We start from the raw sequence: 17,714 nt of genomic DNA on the forward strand, positions 1-17,714 counted from the left end.
AGTTTCTCCATAATTTTTCTGTGATATGAATTCATGGTTTTGTGTTCCTCATAGTGATGAGCTCGGTTTATAGCGGGCGTCAGGTTATGGGAGTGGGAAGTTTTTGAGAATTTGGTGGAGTGCGTTAGAGTCCGAGCCATCATCTCCACACACAATTGTAGAGGAGTAAAAATATTTGGTGCAGCATACTTTATTGTTGGGGGAGGGGGTGAGGGGATTCAGAAATGAATTTTCCAGAGTAATTTTCCCTGAACTAATCCTGTTTTTTTCCTCCCTGTTGCTTACTTTTCCCAGTGGCTATTGTGGGGTAGGCAATGTCTAGTTATGTTTTGGGAATCATGATTGGGTGGCAGGCATCATACATCAATGACTCTTTCCGTGTCCACCTTTTTCATACGTAAATTCAGGAGTCAAATCTTCAGAGAAGCATGGGCTGTAGTAATTGATAAAATAAAGGGAATTTTCAGTCCTGTACTATAGGCAGTACTGCAAGAAAGTTAGGTGCCTATGGCGTGTTGGAGACCCAATTGCACCATGTCTTAGAGACCCAGTTTTGCAAAAGCCTTTGTTAACGACCAATGTGGTACTTTGAGGAGTGCATTTTTGGAATTAGAATGGCCGTTCAGCCCTTAATTTTATTTATTCATTCATGGGATGTGGGCGGTGCTGGCTAAGCCAGCATTTATTACATATCCCTAATTGCTATTGCGAAGGTGGTGGTGAGCCACCACCTTAATAAACCGCTGCAGTCCATGTGCTGTTAGGGAGGGAGTTTCAAGACTTTGATCTGGCGACAGTGAAGCAATGGCGACATGGTTCCAAGTCAGGATTATTTGTGGCTTGGAGGGGAATTGGAGACTGCAGTATTCCCATGCATTTGCTGACCGTGTCCTTTTAGGTGGTAGAGGATGTGGGTTTGCAAAGTCTTGTTGAAGGAGTGGAGATTGCAGGTTTGGAAGGTGCTGTTGAGGGAGTGAAATGAAATGAAAATGAAAATCGCTTATTGTCACAAGTAGACATCAATAAAGTTACTGTGAAAAGCCCCTAGTCGCCACATTCCGGCGCCTGTTCGGGGAGGCTGGTACGGGAAGGTTGCAGTGGAGGTTGCAGGTTTGGACGGTGCTGTTGAGGGAGTGGAGGTTGCAGGTTTGGAAGGTGCTGTTGAGGGAGTGGATGTTGTAGGTTTGGAAGGTGCTGTTGAGGGAGTGGAGGTTGCAGGTTTGGACGGTGCTGTTGAGGGAGTGGAGGTTGCAGGTTTGGAAGGTGCTGTTGAGGGAGTGGATGTTGTAGGTTTGGAAGGTGCTGTTGAGGGAGTGGGGGTTGGCAGGTTTGGAAGGTGCTGTTGAAGATGTGGAGATAGCAGGTTTGGAAGGTGCTGTTGAGGGAGTGGAGGTTGCAGGTTTGGACGGTGCTGTTGAGGGAGTGGAGGTTGCAGGTTTGGAAGGTGCTGTTGAGGGAGTGGATGTTGTAGGTTTGGAAGGTGCTGTTGAGGGAGTGGGGGTTGGCAGGTTTGGAAGGTGCTGTTGAAGATGTGGAGATAGCAGGTTTGGAAGGTGCTGTTGAGGGAGTGGAGGTTGGCAGGTTTGGAAGGTGCTATTGAGGGAGTGGAGGTTGCAGGTTTGGAAGGTGCTGTTGAGGGAGTGGAGGTTGGCAGGTTTGGAAGGTGCTATTGAGGGAGTGGAGGTTGCAGGTTTGGACGGTGCTGTTGAGGGAGTGGAGGTTGCAGGTTTGGAAGGTGCTGTTGAGGGAGTGGAGGTTGACGGTTTGGACGGTGCTGTTGAGGGAGTGGAGGTTGACGGTTTGGAAGGTGCTGTTGAGGGAGTGGAGGTTGCAGGTTTGGAAGGTGCTGTTGAGGGAGTGGAGGTTGCAGGTTTGGAAGGTGCTGTTGAGGGAATGGAGGTTGCAGGTTTGGAAGGTGCTGTTGAGGGAGTGGAGGTTGTAGGTTTGGAAGGTGCTGTTGAGGGAGTGGAGGTTGTAGGTTTGGAAGGTGCTGTTGAGGGAGTGGAGGTTGACGGTTTGGAAGGTGCTGTTGAGGGAGTGGAGGTTGCAGGTTTGGAAGGTGCTGTTGAGGGAGTGGAGGTTGACGGTTTGGAAGGTGCTTTGAGGGAGTGGAGGTTGTAGGTTTGGAAGGTGCTGTTGAGGGAGTGGAGGTTGCAGGTTTGGAAGGTGCTGTTGAGGGAGTGGAGGTTGACGGTTTGGAAGGTGCTGTTGAAGATGTGGAGGTTGCAGGTTTGGAAGGTGCTGTTGAGGGAGTGGAGGTTGACGGTTTGGAAGGTGCTGTTGAGGGAGTGGAGGTTGCAGGTTTGGAAGGTGCTGTTGAGGGAGTGGAGGTTGCAGGTTTGGAAGGTGCTTTGAGGGAGTGGAGGTTGTAGGTTTGGAAGGTGCTGTTGAGGGAGTGAAATGAAATGAAAATGAAAATCGCTTATTGTCACAAGTAGACTTCAATAAAGTTACTGTGAAAAGCCCCTAGTCGCCACATTCCGGCGCCTGTTCGGGGAGGCTGGTACGGGAAGGTTGCAGTGGAGGTTGCAGGTTTGGAAGGTGCTGTTGAGGGAGTGGAGGTTGCAGGTTTGGAAGGTGCTGTTGAAGATGTGGAGGTAGCAGGTTTGGAAGGTGCTATTGAGGGAGTGGAGGTTGCAGGTTTGGAAGGTGCTGTTGAGGGAGTGGAGGTTGCAGGTTTGGAAGGTGCTGTTGAGGGAGTGGAGGTTGCAGGTTTGGAAGGTGCTGTTGAGGGAGTGGAGGTTGCAGGTTTGGAAGGTGCTGTTGAGGGAGTGGAGGTTGCAGGTTTGGAAGGTGCTGTTGAGGGAGTGGAGGTTGCAGGTTTGGACGGTGCTGTTGAGGGAGTGGAGGTTGACGGTTTGGAAGGTGCTGTTGAGGGAATGGAGGTTGCAGGTTTGGAAGGTGCTTTTGAGGGAGTGGAGGTTGCAGGTTTGGAAGGTGCTGTTGAGGGAGTGGAGGTTGGCAGGTTTGGAAGGTGCTGTTGAGGGAGTGGTGGTTTGTAGGTTTGGAAGGTGCTGTTGAGGGAGTGGAGGTTGCAGGTTTGGAAGGTGCTGTTGAGGGAATGGAGGTTGCAGGTTTGGAAGGTGCTTTTGAGGGAGTGGAGGTTGCAGGTTTGGAAGGTGCTGTTGAGGGAGTGGAGGTTGGCAGGTTTGGAAGGTGCTGTTGAGGGAGTGGTGGTTGTAGGTTTGGAAGGTGCTGTTGAGGGAGTGGAGGTTGACGGTTTGGAAGGTGCTGTTGAGGGAGTGGAGGTTGCAGGTTTGGAAGGTGCTGTTGAGGGAGTGGAGGTTGCAGGTTTGGAAGGTGCTGTTGAGGGAGTGGAGGTTGCAGGTTTGGAAGGTGCTGTTGAGGGAGTGGAGGTTGCAGGTTTGGAAGGTGCTGTTGAGGGAGTGGAGGTTGCAGGTTTGGAAGGTGCTGTTGAGGGAGTGGAGGTTGCAGGTTTGGAAGGTGCTGTTGAAGATGTGGAGGTTGCAGGTTTGGAAGGTGCTGTTGAGGGAGTGGAGGTTGCAGGTTTGGAAGGTGCTGTTGAGGGAGTGGAGGTTGCATGTTTGGAAGGTGCTGTTGAGGGAGTGGAGGTTGGCAGGTTTGGAAGGTGCTGTTGAGGGAGTGAAGGTTGCAGGTTTGGAAGGTGCTGTTGAGGGAGTAGAGGTTGCAGGTTTGGAAGGTGCTGTTGAGGGAGTGGAGGTAGCAGGTTTGGAAGGTGCTGTTGAGGGAGCAGAGGTTGGCAGCTTTGGAAGGTGCTGTTGAGGGAGTGGAGGTTGCAGGTTTGGAAGGTGCTGTTGAGGGAGTGGAGGTTGCAGGTTTGGAAGGTGCTGTTGAAGATGTGGAGGTTTCAGGTTTGGAAGGTGCTGTTGAGGGAGTGAAGGTTGCAGGTTTGGAAGGTGCTGTTGAGGGAGTAGAGGTTGCAGGTTTGGAAGATGCTGTTGAGGGAGTGGAGGTTGCAGGTTTGGAAGGTGCTGTTGAAGATGTGGAGTTTGCAGGTTTGGAAGGTGCTGTTGAGGGAGTGAAGGTTGCAGGTTTGGAAGGTGCTGTTGAGGGAGTGGAGGTTGGCAGGTTTGGAAGGTGCTGTTGAGGGAGTGGAGGTTGCAGTTTGTGAAGGTGCTGTTGAGGGACTGGAGGTTGCAGGTTTGGAAGGTGCTGTTGAGGGAGTGGAGGTTGGCAGGTTTGGAAGGTGCTGTTGAGGGAGTGGAGGTTGCAGTTTGTAAGGTGCTGTTGAGGGAGTGGAGGTTGCAGGTTTGGAAGGTCCTGTTGAGGGAGTGGAGGTTGCAGGTTTGGAAGGTGTTGTTGAGGGAGTAGAGGTTGCAGGTTTGGAAGGTGCTGTTGAGGGAGTGGAGATTGCAGGTTTGGAAGGTGCTGTTGAGGGAGTGGAGGTTGCAGGTTTGGAAGGTGCTGTTGAGGGAGTGGAGGTTGCAGGTTTGGAAGGTGCTGTTGAAGATTTGGAGGTTGCAGGTTTGGAAGGTGCTGTTGAGGGAGTGGAGGTTGCAGGTTTGGAAGGTGTTGTTGAGGGAGTAGAGGTTGCAGGTTTGGAAGGTGCTGTTGAGGGAGTGGAGATTGCAGGTTTGGAAGGTGCTGTTGAGGGAGTGGAGGTTGCAGGTTTGGAAGGTGCTGTTGAGGGAGTGGAGGTTGCAGGTTTGGAAGGTGCTGTTGAAGATGTGGAGGTTGCAGGTTTGGAAGGTGCTGTTGAGGGAGTGGAGGTTGCAGGTTTGGAAGGTGCTGTTGAGGGAGTGGAGGTTGCAGGTTTGGAAGGTGCTGTTGAAGATGTGGAGGTTGCAGGTTTGGAAGGTGCTGTTGAGGGAGTAGAGGTTGCAGGTTTGGAAGGTGCTGTTGAAGATGTGGAGGTTGCAGGTTTGGAAGGTGCTGTTGAAGCTGTGGAGGTTGACGGTTTGGAAGGTGCTGTTGAAGATGTGGAGGTTGTAGGTTTGGAAGGTGCTGTTGAGGGAGTGGAGGTTGTAGGTTTGGAAGGTGCTGTTGAGGGAGTGGAGGTTGGCAGGTTTGGAAGGTGCTGTTGAGGGAGTGGAGGTTGCAGGTTTGGAAGGTGCTGTTGAAGATGTGGAGGTTGAGGTTTGGAAGGTGCTGTTGAAGATGTGGAGGTTGCAGGATTGGAAGGTGCTGTTGAGGGAATCGAGGTTGCCGGTTTTGAAGGTGCTGTTGAGGGAGTTGATGTTGCAGGTTTGGAAGGTGCTGTTGAGGGAGTGGAGGTTACAGGTTTGGAAGGTGCTGTTGAGGGAGTGGAGGTTGCAGGTTTGGAAGGTGCTGTTGAGGGAGTGAAGGTTGCAGGTTTGGAAGGTGCTGTTGAGGGAGTGAAGGTTGCAGGTTTGGAAGGTGCTGTTGAGGGAGTGGAGATTGCAGGTTTGGAAGGTGCTGTTGAGGGAGTGGAGATTGCAGGTTTGGAAGGTGCCGTTGAGGGAGTGAAGGTTGCAGGTTTGGAAGGTGCTGTTGAGGGAGTAGAGGTTGCAGGTTTGGAAGGTGCTGTTGAGGGAGTAGAGGTTGGCAGGTTTGGAAGGTGCTGTTGAAGATGTGGATGTTGCAGGTTTGGAAGGTGCTGTTGAAGGAGTGGAGGTTGCAGGTTTGGAAGGTGCTGTTGAGGGAGTGGAGGTTGACGGTTTGGAAGGTGCTGTTGAGGGAGTGGAGGTTGCAGGTTTGGAAGGTTATGTTGAGGGAGTGGAGGTTGCAGGTTTGGAAGGTGCTGTTGAGGGAGTGAAGGTTGCAGGTTTGGAAGGTGCTGTTGAGGGAGTGGAGGTCGGCAGGTTTGGAAGGTGCTGTTGAAGATGTGGAGGTTGCAGGTTTGGAAGGTACTGTTGAGGGAGTGGAGGTTGCAGATTTGGAAGGTGCTGTTGAGGGAGTGGAGGTCGGCAGGTTTGGAAGGTGCTGTTGAAGATGTGGAGGTTGCAGGTTTGGAAGGTGCTGTTGAAGATATGGAGATTGCAGGTTTGGAAGGTGCTGTTGAGGGAGTGGAGGTTGCAGGTTTGGAAGGTGCTGTTGAAGATGTGGAGGTTGCAGGTTTGGAAGGTGCTGTTGAAGATATGGAGGTTGCAGGTTTGGAAGGTGCGGTTGAGGGAGTGGAGGTTGCAGGTTTGGAAGGTGCTGTTGAGGGAGTGGAGGTTGTAGGTTTGGAAGGTGCTGTTGAAGATGTGGAGGTTGCAGGTTTGGAAGGTGCTGTTGAGGGAGTGGAGGTTGCAGGTTTGGAAGGTGCTGTTGAGGGAGTGGAGGTTGTAGGTTTGGAAGATGCTGTTGAGGGAGTGGGGGTTGGCAGGTTTGGAAGGTGCTGTTGAGGGAGCAGAGGTTGGCAGGTTTGGAAGGTGCTGTTGAGGGAGTGGAGATTGCAGGTTTGGAAGGTGCTGTTGAGGGAGTGGAGGTTGCAGCTTTGGAAGGTGCTGTTGAGGGAGTGGAGATTGCAGGTTTGGAAGGTGCTGTTGAGGGAGTGAAGGTTGCAGGTTTGGAAGGTGCTGTTGAGGGAGTGGAGGTTGCAGGTTTGGAAGGTGCTGTTGAGGGAGTGGAGTTTGCAGGTTTGGAAGGTGCTGTTGAGGGAGTGGAGGTTGCAGGTTTGGAAGGTGCTGTTGAGGGAGTAGAGGTTGCAGGTTTGGAAGGTGCTGTTAAAGATGTGGAGGTTGCAGGTTTGGAAGGTGCTGTTGAGGGAGTGGAGGTTGCAGGTTTGGAAGGTGCTGTTGAGGGAGTGGGGGTTGCAGGTTTGGAAGGTGCTGTTGAGGGAGTGGAGGTTGCAGGTTTGGAAGGTGCTGTTGAGGGAGTGGAGGTTGCAGGTTTGGAAGGTGCTGTTGAAGATTTGGAGGTTGCAGGTTTGGAAGGTGCTGTTGAGGGAGTGGAGGTTGCAGGTTTGGAAGGTGTTGTTGAGGGAGTAGAGGTTGCAGGTTTGGAAGGTGCTGTTGAGGGAGTGGAGATTGCAGGTTTGGAAGGTGCTGTTGAGGGAGTGAAGGTTGCAGGTTTGGAAGGTGCTGTTGAAGATGTGGAGGTTGCAGGTTTGTAAGGTGCTGTTGAGGGAGTGGATGTTGCAGGTTTGGAAGGTGCTGTTGAGGGAGTGGAGGTTGCAGGTTTGGAAGGTGCTGTTGAGGATGTGGAGGTTGCAGGTTTGGAAGGTGCTGTTGAGGGAGTGGAGGTTGCAGGTTTGGAAGGTGCTGTTGAGGGAGTGGATGTTGCAGGCTTGGAAGGTGCTGTTGAAGATGTGGAGGTTGCAGGTTTGGAAGGTGCTGTTGAGGGAGTGGAGGTTGCAGGTTTGGAAGGTGCTGTTGAGGGAATGGAGGTTGCAGGTTTGGAAGGTGCTGTTGAGGGAGTGAAGGTTGCAGGTTTGGAAGGTGCTGTTGAGGGAGTGGAGGTTGCAGGTTTGGAAGGTGCTGTTGAGGGAGTGGAGGTTGCAGGTTTGGAAGGTGCTGTTGAAGATGTGGAGGTTGCAGGTTTGGAAGGTGCTGTTGAAGATGTGGAGGTTGAGGTTTGGAAGGTGCTGTTGAAGATGTGGAGGTTGACGGTTTGGAAGGTGCTGTTGAAGATGTGGAGGTTGCAGGTTTGGAAGGTGCTGTTGAGGGAGTGGAGGTTGCAGGTTTGGAAGGTGCTGTTGAGGGAGTGGAGGTTGGCAGGTTTGGAAGGTGCTGTTGAGGGAGCAGAGGTTGGCAGGTTTGGAAGGTGCTGTTGAGGGAGTGGAGGTTGAAGGTTTGGAAGGTGATGTTGAGGGAGCAGAGGTTGGCAGGTTTGGAAGGTGCTGTTGAAGATGTGGAGGTTGCAGGTTTGGAAGGTGCTGTTGAGGGAGTGGAGGTTGCAGGTTTGGAAGGTGCTGTTGAGGGAGTGGAGGTTGGCAGGTTTGGAAGGTGCTGTTGAGGGAGCAGAGGTTGGCAGGTTTGGAAGGTGCTGTTGAGGGAGTGGAGGTTGAAGGTTTGGAAGGTGATGTTGAGGGAGCAGAGGTTGGCAGGTTTGGAAGGTGCTGTTGAAGATGTGGAGGTTGCAGGTTTGGAAGGTGGTGTTGAGGGAGTGGAGGTTGCAGGTTTGGAAGGTGCTGTTGAGGGAGTGGAGGTTGCAGGTTTGGAAGGTGCTGTTGAGAAAGTGGAGGTTGGCAGGTTTGGAAGGTGCTGTTGAGGGAGTGGTGGTTGCAGGTTTGGAAGGTGCTGTTGAGGGAGTGGTGGTTGCAGGTTTGGAAGGTGCTGAGGAAGGAGTAGAGTTTGGGGGTTTGGAAGGTGCTGCCTTTTATGGTGCTGTCTTCTTCCAGTGCATCAACGCAGGAGTCCTACCTTAGTGAGGGATCAAGACCAGGGATCTACTTCTGAGGCTGTATAAGGCTCTGGTCAGACGCTATTTGGAGTATTGTGAGCAATTCTGGGCCCCGTAACTAAGGAAGGATGTGCTGGCCTTGGAAAGGGTCCAGAGGAGCTTCACAAGAATGATGCCTGGAATGAAGAGCTTGTCGTATGAGGAACGGTTGAAGACTGTGGGTCTGTACTTGTTGGAGTTTAGAAGGATGAGGTGGTATCTTATTGAAACTTACAGGGTATTGCGAGGCCTGGATAGAGTGGACGTGGAGAGGATGTTTCCACTTGTTGGAAAAACTAGAACTAGAGGACACAATCTCAGACTAAAGGGACGATCTTTTAAAACCGAGATGAGGAGGAATTTCTTCAGCCAGAGGGTGGTGAATCTGTGGAACTCTTTGCCGCAAAAGGCTGTGGAGGCCAGTCACTGAGTGTCTTTAAGACAGAGATAGATATGTTCTTGATTAATAAGGGGATCAGGGGTTATCGGGAGAAGGCAGGAGAATGGGGATGAGAAAAATATCAGCCATGGTTGAATGGCGGAGCAGACTTGATGGGCCTAATTCTGCTCCTCTGTCTTCTGGTATTTTAATGTCTTGTGTGAATGGCAGCATCTCCTGAGAATGCTGCACAGCTTGATTGCTCTGCTGGAGTGTCAAGTGTCTTGCAGGTGCTCAGAGTTCCCAACTTCTGGAGCTGAGGTGAGAGTGTTGCCAGTCGGATCCATCTGTCTCCCCTCCCATCCCAATCCACCATGCATGCATGGTGAAAATGATGAAGTGCCTACCTTCACCTAACGTTTCCTCACAAGGATGCAGTTGGATATTCCAGCATGTCACCTTGCGAACTAACACTCTAAAGGAGTTTGAGAAAAGCCCAAATAACATACATTGCAGCTCAAGTTCTGCATGCAGAGCATCTGCTGTGCCCTTTAGTAGTTTGCACGTTTGAAAACTATAATCACTTGCATGGGGAGCTCTTGATCTTGTCAGAGAGAGAGAGAGAACTTGGAGACTGAACTAACCTTGGGCTGCTTACGTGCCCTCACTGACCGGGGAGGACTTTACTCTGCAATTATATAGTGCCTTACTGCGTCTCTCAAATGTTTCAAAGCGCTTCATGTACAATGAATGTTCTTCAAATTCAGTAACTGTTACATTGGCAAAGGCAGCAGCCATTTTGTGCACAGTAAGATTCCACAAACCGTAATGAGGTTAATGACCAGTTTATTTGTTTTTGGTGATGTTGCTGAGGGGGAAGTGTTGGATTAAGACACTTTCGACTTTGCCCAAATAGTGCCGTGGGGTCCTTGACTTTCGCCTGAACCACCAGAACAGGGAAAGGTAACCTCGATCCAGTGCCTCATTTGTCAAATTATGCCTCCTACAATGCAGTGCAATCCTTCAGCACTGTGTTAGAGTGTCAGCCTAGATTGTGTGCTCAAGATGGACTGCGTTTTAGAGTTGTGGATGTCCGGGGGCAGGTCATCTGCCTCTAATCTAGCCCGGGAGTGGAACAAGTTGACTTAGAAAATGAGGATAGCAAATCTTTATTTAATATAGAAAAGCAGAGGAGAAAAATAATTTCTCTTAATCTTACAGCAGTAAACAAATCTCATTTGTTAAGTCACATGGGCCACAGCCGGCAGTCCTCTGACAGCAGCGTTGATCGTTTTGTCGCGAAGGATGACTGTGTTGAGGCTGCAGATCTTGACACCAAGGTGAGATGTCTTTATGTTGTATTTCTTAATCAAGGGTTGAATAGAGTAAATAAGGAGAAACTGTTACCACTGGTGGGAGACTAGAATACACGGTGTGATCCTGGGCATTGTGCGTTTAGAAAGGATGTCGCGGCCTTGCAGATGAGGTCTCTGCACTTTTCCAGTGCTGGTCCTGAGTTCATTCACTGCACCATTGGTGGCTGTGCCATCGTTTGCCACGGCTCTAAACCCTGGAGTTGCCTCCCGAAATCTCTCCGCCCTGCTCCCCTCTTTTTTAAGACGCCCCTCAAAACCTGCCTCTTTGAACAAGCTTTTGGTGACCCCACATCATCTTTTTCATTTCGGTATTTGATAATGCTTTTCTGTATGTCCTTAGTGCGTTTTGGTGCATTTAAAGGTGTTGTATAAAAGCAAATTATTGTTGTTAAAAGGTGCCAGGGAGGGCGGCACGGTGGCGCAGTGGTTAGCACTGTGTCTAATGGCATCAAGGACCTAAGACTCATGATCCTCTGGGAGAAGAAAAGCTCTCCATCTCTGCCTTAAATAGGCAGCCTCTTATTTTTAAACAGTAGTCTCCAGTTCTAGATTCTCCCACAAATGGAAACATCCTCTCCACATCCACCCTGCCAAGACCCCTCAGGATCTTGTATATTTCAATCATGTCGCTTCTTGTCCAAACTCCAGGGGATGCAAGCCTAACCTGTCCAACATTTCCTCATGAGACAACCCTCCCAACCCAGGTATTAGTCTAGTAAACCTTCTCTAAACTGTTTTGAATGTATTTGCATCCTTTCTTCAATAAGGCAACCAATAGAGATGTTCAAAGTGATGGTTTTGATGAGTGAATAGGGAGAAATAGCTTCCACTGGTAAGAGACTTGGTCACCATGCGACTAATTTACTTTGATCTGGAATCCATTGCCTGAAAGTATGGTAGAAGCAGATTCAATAGCCCATTTCAAAAGGGATGTCAAATGAGAAAAGAGGGAGGATTAGGTTATGTAGGACTAATTGGATAGCTCTTTCAAACCACCATCACAGGCACAAAGTACCACTATCATTCTATTATATTCAAAGCTCCAAATGTTTCTACTTTTGAGTTGTCTGTGCGTTACCAATTGGCTTCTTCTCTGCACTGTGCCCTGTGGTAAACATTTCCTGTTGCACTGGTGATATTTAGGCTTTGACAAGGGAGCTGTGTTATGCAATATTATTGCTGCAATGGTCAGGAATTAGTTCTCTGAGAGTAGAATTTGCATTCCAATATTTCTGAAGTGGCCCTTCCTACAAAGTCTCATTTTCGGTCAATCCTGGTCCCAGTAGGCATGAGCATCAAAACTGGCCATTTTGACAGCAGTTAGTTTGCTCATTGAGATTTTGGATCGCGTGATAGCTAGCATCTACTGTAATAAATGTTAGGTTACAGCCTTGGTGTTTGGAGTCTTGTTTTTGTGCATCTGCTTTGAGCTATCCTTCATCTGAAAGCGCTGAACACAGAGGTGGAAAAACATGTCACTCACCAATATGAGCACCTCCACATCTTGATAAGGTTGATGAGATGGAGAGGGTCAATGTGTACGTTTACGATGAACATGGCATATCCGTGCTGGGTGGGAACACTTACACGCGTTTATCTTATTCTTCAATAATTTATTCAAAGGGAAGTTATGCTGAACCTTTATGAAGCTCTGGTTAGGCCACAAGTAGAACACTGCATCCAGTTCTGGCCTCCACATTTTATGAAGGATGTGAGGGTCTCTAAGAAGGTGTAGAGGATATTTACTAGAATGGTTCCAGGAATTGGGGGTGGGTTTAGCTGCAAGGTTAGGTCGGAGTTGTTTTCCGTGGAGCAAACAAAACTGAGATTTGATAAAGTTGTTCAAGATTATGACCGGTGTGGATAAGGTAGGCGATTCCCATTCTCTGATGATACAAGAACTAGGGGACACAGAAGGATCTGAAGAATTCAACCTATTTTTGTTAGAAAGGGGATTATACGATGTTTAAAATTGTGAAAGGTTAGGGCAGTGTAAATAGAATCAGACTGTTTCCTGTTATTGAAAGGGTCTTGGACCAAGCAACATCGTTATATGATTGATTATAACAGATTTCCAACAATGAAATGGACGACTGGACAAAGTGATCAAGACCGATTGCGCCAACAATTAAGAATATGTTGTGTTCGGAGAAAATCTGGTCAGGAAGCTCCTGTTGAAAGAGAAAAAGAATAAGTTAGCCAGGTTTCCCACACAGGGACACAACTGACTGATCACCCTGCTAATTTTCTGCGGATGGATTGAGATGAAGCAAGGCGGGAAGAGGCTCGTGTGGAGCACAGACCTATCTTTCATATTCTTTCACCTTCAGTCCAGCAAATATGTTTATACAGATTCCATGTTGTTAATTTCCTGACTGCCATTGCCGATGTGAAGTTGGCGTGACAAGCTGAGGACCACACTTAAAAGTGTTTGGTCTTGCAGTTTGATTTTGGCAGACTTGTTTCAATTTCAGTGCTCTGTTCAGTTCTCTCTGTGTAACGGTAACATCATGCAAGGTTTTGAGCTTCAGTCTAGAAAACCATCAAGCCTGGAATTGCAGACTCAAGATATTTGGCCCACTGTGCCGGTCTTACTAGACGTTCCCTGTTCCAGTGCTTATCCCATTTCCCGGCTCATTGAATCAAAGATCATGTAAGTTTACAGCATGGAACAAGGCCATTCTGTCCTCCTTGTCCACACTAACTGGCAACTAGCCATTCAACCTAATCCCACTTTCCAGCTCTTGCTCAATATAGCCTTCAAGATCTCTAAGTACCTTTTCAATGTTAATGAGGGTTTGTGCCTCTATCACGCTTTCAGGTAGTGAATTCCAGATCCCCATGACCCTCCGTTTGAAAATAAATTCCCCCCAGATCCCATCTGACCTACCTCATTCTTAATCTATCCCCCCAATTGCAGGTTCCTCAACCAAGGAGAACAGGGCCTTTTTTCACGCTGTCTAATTTTAGACGCTTAAATCTCCCGAGAGTTTCCTTTGTTCCAAGGCAAACGACCCTAACCTATCAAGTCTTTCCTTGTAAGTCAAATTCTCCAGTCCCGGCAACACAGTTGTAAATTAGGGCTGGACAAGAAATGCTGGTCTAGCCAGCGATGCATACAACCCATGAATGGATTTTAAAAATTAATTCTCTCTGCACCAAGTGCAGTAACTAGAGATGCACGCAGTACTTCAGCAGTGGACTTTCTAGTGTTTTATACAGTTTCAACATAACCTCCCTGCCCTTATATTTTGTGCCTCAGTTAATAAAGGCAAGTTTCTCATGCGCCTTCTGGACCATTTTATCTGCCTGCCCACGTCAAAGGGGAAGATTTAGAATATTCCTGGCTTCTGGCATTAAGGTGGGCTGAATTGCTATCCTCTTCATCAACATCTTCTTTCTTGGTGCAAAAAATTAAATGTCATCGTCCTCTTGCATTATCCAGCAAAAGCTGGAATCCAAAATGTATCATCATATAAATTTGATCCATTTATTATTGTGGAAAAAGTCTTAAATTGCTGAGCACCATGCATTACATTTTGAAGTTCAGCCCTAGATATGTAGATATTTACATGCAAATGATGTCTGACTATTCATTTCATTGTTGCTTGCTAATCAATTTTGTTTTGGTGCTTATGGTTTTGCGAGGCTTGTCGGTCAGGGTGCTGAAAGATTCTGTACTCCTTCGAAGAGTGCCAGGTGATGGATAACACCTGTTTGGACAGATAGACAGGGTATCCATGGAATGGCCCCTTCTAATCGTGCAGCAGTCCCTCAGCATGGTGTACCAGCCCAGAATGAATTTGAATCTTGTCATGAGTTGCACACTGAATAATCTTCTGACCCAGAAGTGAAAGTGTAGTACATTGACACTGGAACAGGGAACATGATAGAGGAGTTGGAGAGGAGCACAAGGGGTTCGGATGGGAAGAGGAGTGGAGTATCATCACAGTTGGTAAATTGACTGATTGCATACAGCTAGGAAATTTACGCAGATAACTTGCAGATGTGACTGGTTTGGGAATTCAAAAGCCCAAATAGCATTTGCAGTTACATATTGTGCCCTTCACTTTGACCTGAAGTTTTCTGTGAACCTTCTGTTTACAGGGCTTCTCTTTAACAAGTCTCAACCTGTAACATTTTGGCATATTGGAGCCACAGAAAGTTTCCCTTCAGTGCATCTGTTACACTGAATGGTGGAGCCGTGTAGCAGGTTTTCCTGTCAAAAAGAATAAAGGTACTTGGATTTCCAAAGGCATTCGATAAGGTACCACACAAAAGGTTAGCATGGACTCGATGGGCCGAATGGCCTTACTTCCACTCCTATGTCTCATGCAAGATAAGGTGTTGTGGAGTGAAGGGGGGGGGGGGGGAGGAGAACATATCAGCATGGATAGAGGGTAGGAAGAAGGGGGCATTTTCAAGTTGGCAGTCTGTAACTAGTGGAGTGATGCAGGATCTGTGGTAGGAGCTCTGCTATTTATAATTAACATTATAAATGAGGGGCTGGTTTAGCACACTAGGCTAAGTCGTTGGCTTTTAAAGCAGACCAAGCAGCACGGTTCGATTCCCGTACCAGCCTCCCCGAACAGGCGCTGGAATGTGGCAACTGGGGCTTTTCACAGTAACTTCTTTGATGCCTACTCGTGACAATAAGCGATTTTCATTTTTCATTAATGACTTCGACAAAGAATCTGTGAATGAATCTAAGTTGCTGATGATACAAAGCTAGGTGGGAATCTGAGCTGTGAGGAGGGCACAAGAGGCTGCAGAGCGATTATATAGACAGGTTAAGTGAACCGGCTGCAAGGTGACAGATGGGAGTATAATGTGGCGAGTGTGAGGCTATTCATTTTGATCGTAAGAATAGAAAAGCTGAATTTTTTAAAAGACGTCGAACTTGCAGATAAAAGCAGGATGCTGGAAATCTGAACCAAAACAGAAAATGCTGGAAGTACTCATCCGTGGAGAGAGAAACAGAGTTAAAGTTTCAGATTATAATGTTATCACCAGTTCTGATGGACAGTCATCAATCCAAAACATGAATTTGTGCAATGCATCATCCAGTCAGAAAGTTGGGGGATCGAACGCCACTCTAGCATACAAATGCATCATCTCTGCTGCATTGAGCAGATCCGAGAGATTGATGTATTGTTGGAGGTGCCACTTTTTGATTGAGACTTTGAACCTACTGCCTGTTCGTGTGCCACAGGAGTTCCTTTGAAAAATAAAATAAAATAAAATTTAGGCTACCCAATTTATTTTTTCCAATTAAGGGGCAATTTAGCGTGGCCAATCCACCTAGCCTGCACATCTTTTGGGTTGTGGGGGCGAAACCCACGCAAACACGGGGAGAATGTGCAAACTCCGCACGGACAGTGACCCAGAACCGGGATCGAACCTGGGACCTCGGCGCCGTGAGGCAGCAATGCTAACCCACTGCGCCGCAGTGCTGCCCTAGGAGTTTCTAATTCACTATTTGCAGCATTCCTCACTCCACCAACACTACCAAAAGTTGGTTAACTGGTCATATACCATGTTTGTGGGACCTTGCTCTGCGCATATTGGCAAACACATTTGCTGAACATAATGAGGACTGCACACAAAAAAAGAGTAATTCATTGCACGTTAAGCACTTAGGGACTCCCTGTGGATGAGAAAGTTGTTGTATAAATTCAATTTATTTCTCCACGTCTATGGTTGACACACAATAATTTGCATCTATGTGGCATTTTCCTATTATATTTTATTCTTGGATTTAATCAACCTGCAAGATTGTTTTGACCTGTTTGCTCATTTGAATGACCTTGATGGGCTGAATGGTCTCCTGTGTTGTAATGACCTCAGGACTAATTTATTATCAAAATTCTGTATGTGTTTAGTAAGTTTCTGTTACTGTGCACCTTTCCATATAATCATTTTGTTTTCAAGCTTTATATTTGGGAGTTTACCGTGGGTGTTTCCAGGCGGAGTGCAACTGCCAAGAATCTTATTGTTATCCTACCCTGGGTGGAACCTGTGCAGTTATTGAACTTTGCCATTGTCAGGGGTTGGAATTGTGGTTTTTACCCCTGATGTTGGGTTGCTGTTTACAAGTGGATGGCTGCAGACCGATTCCATGTCCTGCAGCATTGTGGATCATGGATCTCTGCTAAGCTGTTCACTTTTTAGATGCAGGCCTTGATTACCCGGTCTCTACTGGTGGCATTGCAGAGGGCTCTCACTTGATAGCCACATACTGTCTTTCAGCAGAGATTGCTGGCTGGTGAGTGGGAGTGCAAACCCTGACCAAATCCCTCCTGTGTAACGCTGAGGCCAATTAATGTCCCTGTGGCTGAGATCGACGATAAGACTGATGGGAGATTGAACATGGGGCCTCTCTGATCAGAACAGCTCTGCTACCCCCAACCAGCTGAGTGACTAGAAAGGGCCGCTAGTGGCATACCTCATGGCTCAATGTGCTCAGGGAGAGTGAAGTGTTTGAGAGTGAAGTGTTTGATTGTATACATGCAGAAATTGTACACCTATCTATTTTTGTCCAAAAGCAGCCTTGCCGGATAAAGGGAGACATTGGCCATTACACGGATGAGAACGCTGCCCCTTTGATCCATTGTGTTCGCCTCCTTAGTGCATCTTTTCTTTTAACGGGACAGAAGAATGGTAAGCAACCATAAATTTGGCTGGCTTGAACATTGGGTTGTTTTGTTTGTACTGTGGGATATTGACCGTCATTCTGGACTTTGCTTTGATACAGGTCTTATCCCCGACAGAGAAGTGAGGGTCAGTGTCAAAGCACTGGCAGTGAGTTGTGTTGGAACTGCCATTGGGCTTCACCCTGAAGCTTTCTTCAATAAACTGTACAGGACCCCACTTGAAGTTTTAGAGAGCCAAGGTAATGGAAAGGATTGAAATGTTTCTAAGACCGACACTTGGTCTACTTGTTACGGTGCGATCTCCTGACATTGAAAGAGTGTGCCAGCTACACAAAGGAGAGCCGTGTTATCATTGCAGAATTGGTGCATCAGTATTTATCTGTTGTTTATTAAATGTGGGAAATGACCACTTTGTCCCCACCACCTCTGCCTACATCTTTCTTTCCTTCTAGTCCTTTCCGCCATCATCGCTCAAACTCCCATCTTCATCCGCTGCCACCTCTGCCTTTATCTCTCTCCCCCTTCTGGATTTGGATTTGCTTATTCTCGCGTGTACCGAGGGACAGTGAAAAGTATTTTTCTGTGAGCAGCTCAAACAGATCATTTAGTACATGCAAAGAAAATACATAATAGGGCAATACAAGGTACATGATGTAAATACATAGACACCGGCATTGAGTGAAGTATACCGGCATTGAGTGTAGTATTAATCCGGTCAGCCCATAAGAGGGTTGTTTAGGAGTCTGGCAACAGTGGGGAAGAAGCTGTTTTTGAGTCTGTATGTGCGTGTTCTCAGACTTTTGTATCTCCTGCCCGATGGAAGAAGTTGGAAGAGTGAGTAAGCCGTGGGTGGGAGGGGTCTTTGATTATGCTGCCCGCTTTCCCCAGGCAACGAGAGGTGTCGATGGAGTCAATGGATGGGAGGCAGGTTTGTGTGAAGGACTGGGCTGTGTTCACGACCCTCTGAAGTTTCTTGGGGTCTTGGGTCGAGCAGTTGATATACCAGGCTGTGCTGAAGCCAGATAGGATGCTTTCTATGGTGCATCTGTAAAAAGTGTC

General features: G+C 47.9%; 1 protein-coding gene across 10 annotated transcripts in view; it reads left to right on the forward strand.

Annotated features, from left to right (window-relative positions):
* htt (huntingtin) overlaps positions 1-17,714 on the forward strand; it is a 310,292-nt gene that overhangs the window by 91,454 nt on the left and 201,124 nt on the right. For 4 of the 10 annotated variants that reach the window (XR_011948987.1, XM_072515702.1, XM_072515706.1 and 1 more), the window contains 3 exons: positions 9,848-9,966; positions 16,548-16,662; positions 16,757-16,894. Coding sequence is in view for 9 of the 10 variants with exons in the window: in XM_072515702.1 (XP_072371803.1) it covers positions 9,848-9,966; positions 16,548-16,662; positions 16,757-16,894 (372 nt within the window). In the remaining variant the exon portion in view is untranslated. The remainder of the gene's footprint in view (positions 1-9,847; positions 9,967-16,547; positions 16,663-16,756; positions 16,895-17,714) is intronic. The other 6 variants (XM_072515703.1, XM_072515710.1, XM_072515708.1 and 3 more) reach the window with 3 other exon arrangements.

This window comes from Scyliorhinus torazame, chromosome 9, assembly GCF_047496885.1.
Source record: "Scyliorhinus torazame isolate Kashiwa2021f chromosome 9, sScyTor2.1, whole genome shotgun sequence".
NCBI lineage: Eukaryota > Metazoa > Chordata > Chondrichthyes > Carcharhiniformes > Scyliorhinidae > Scyliorhinus > Scyliorhinus torazame.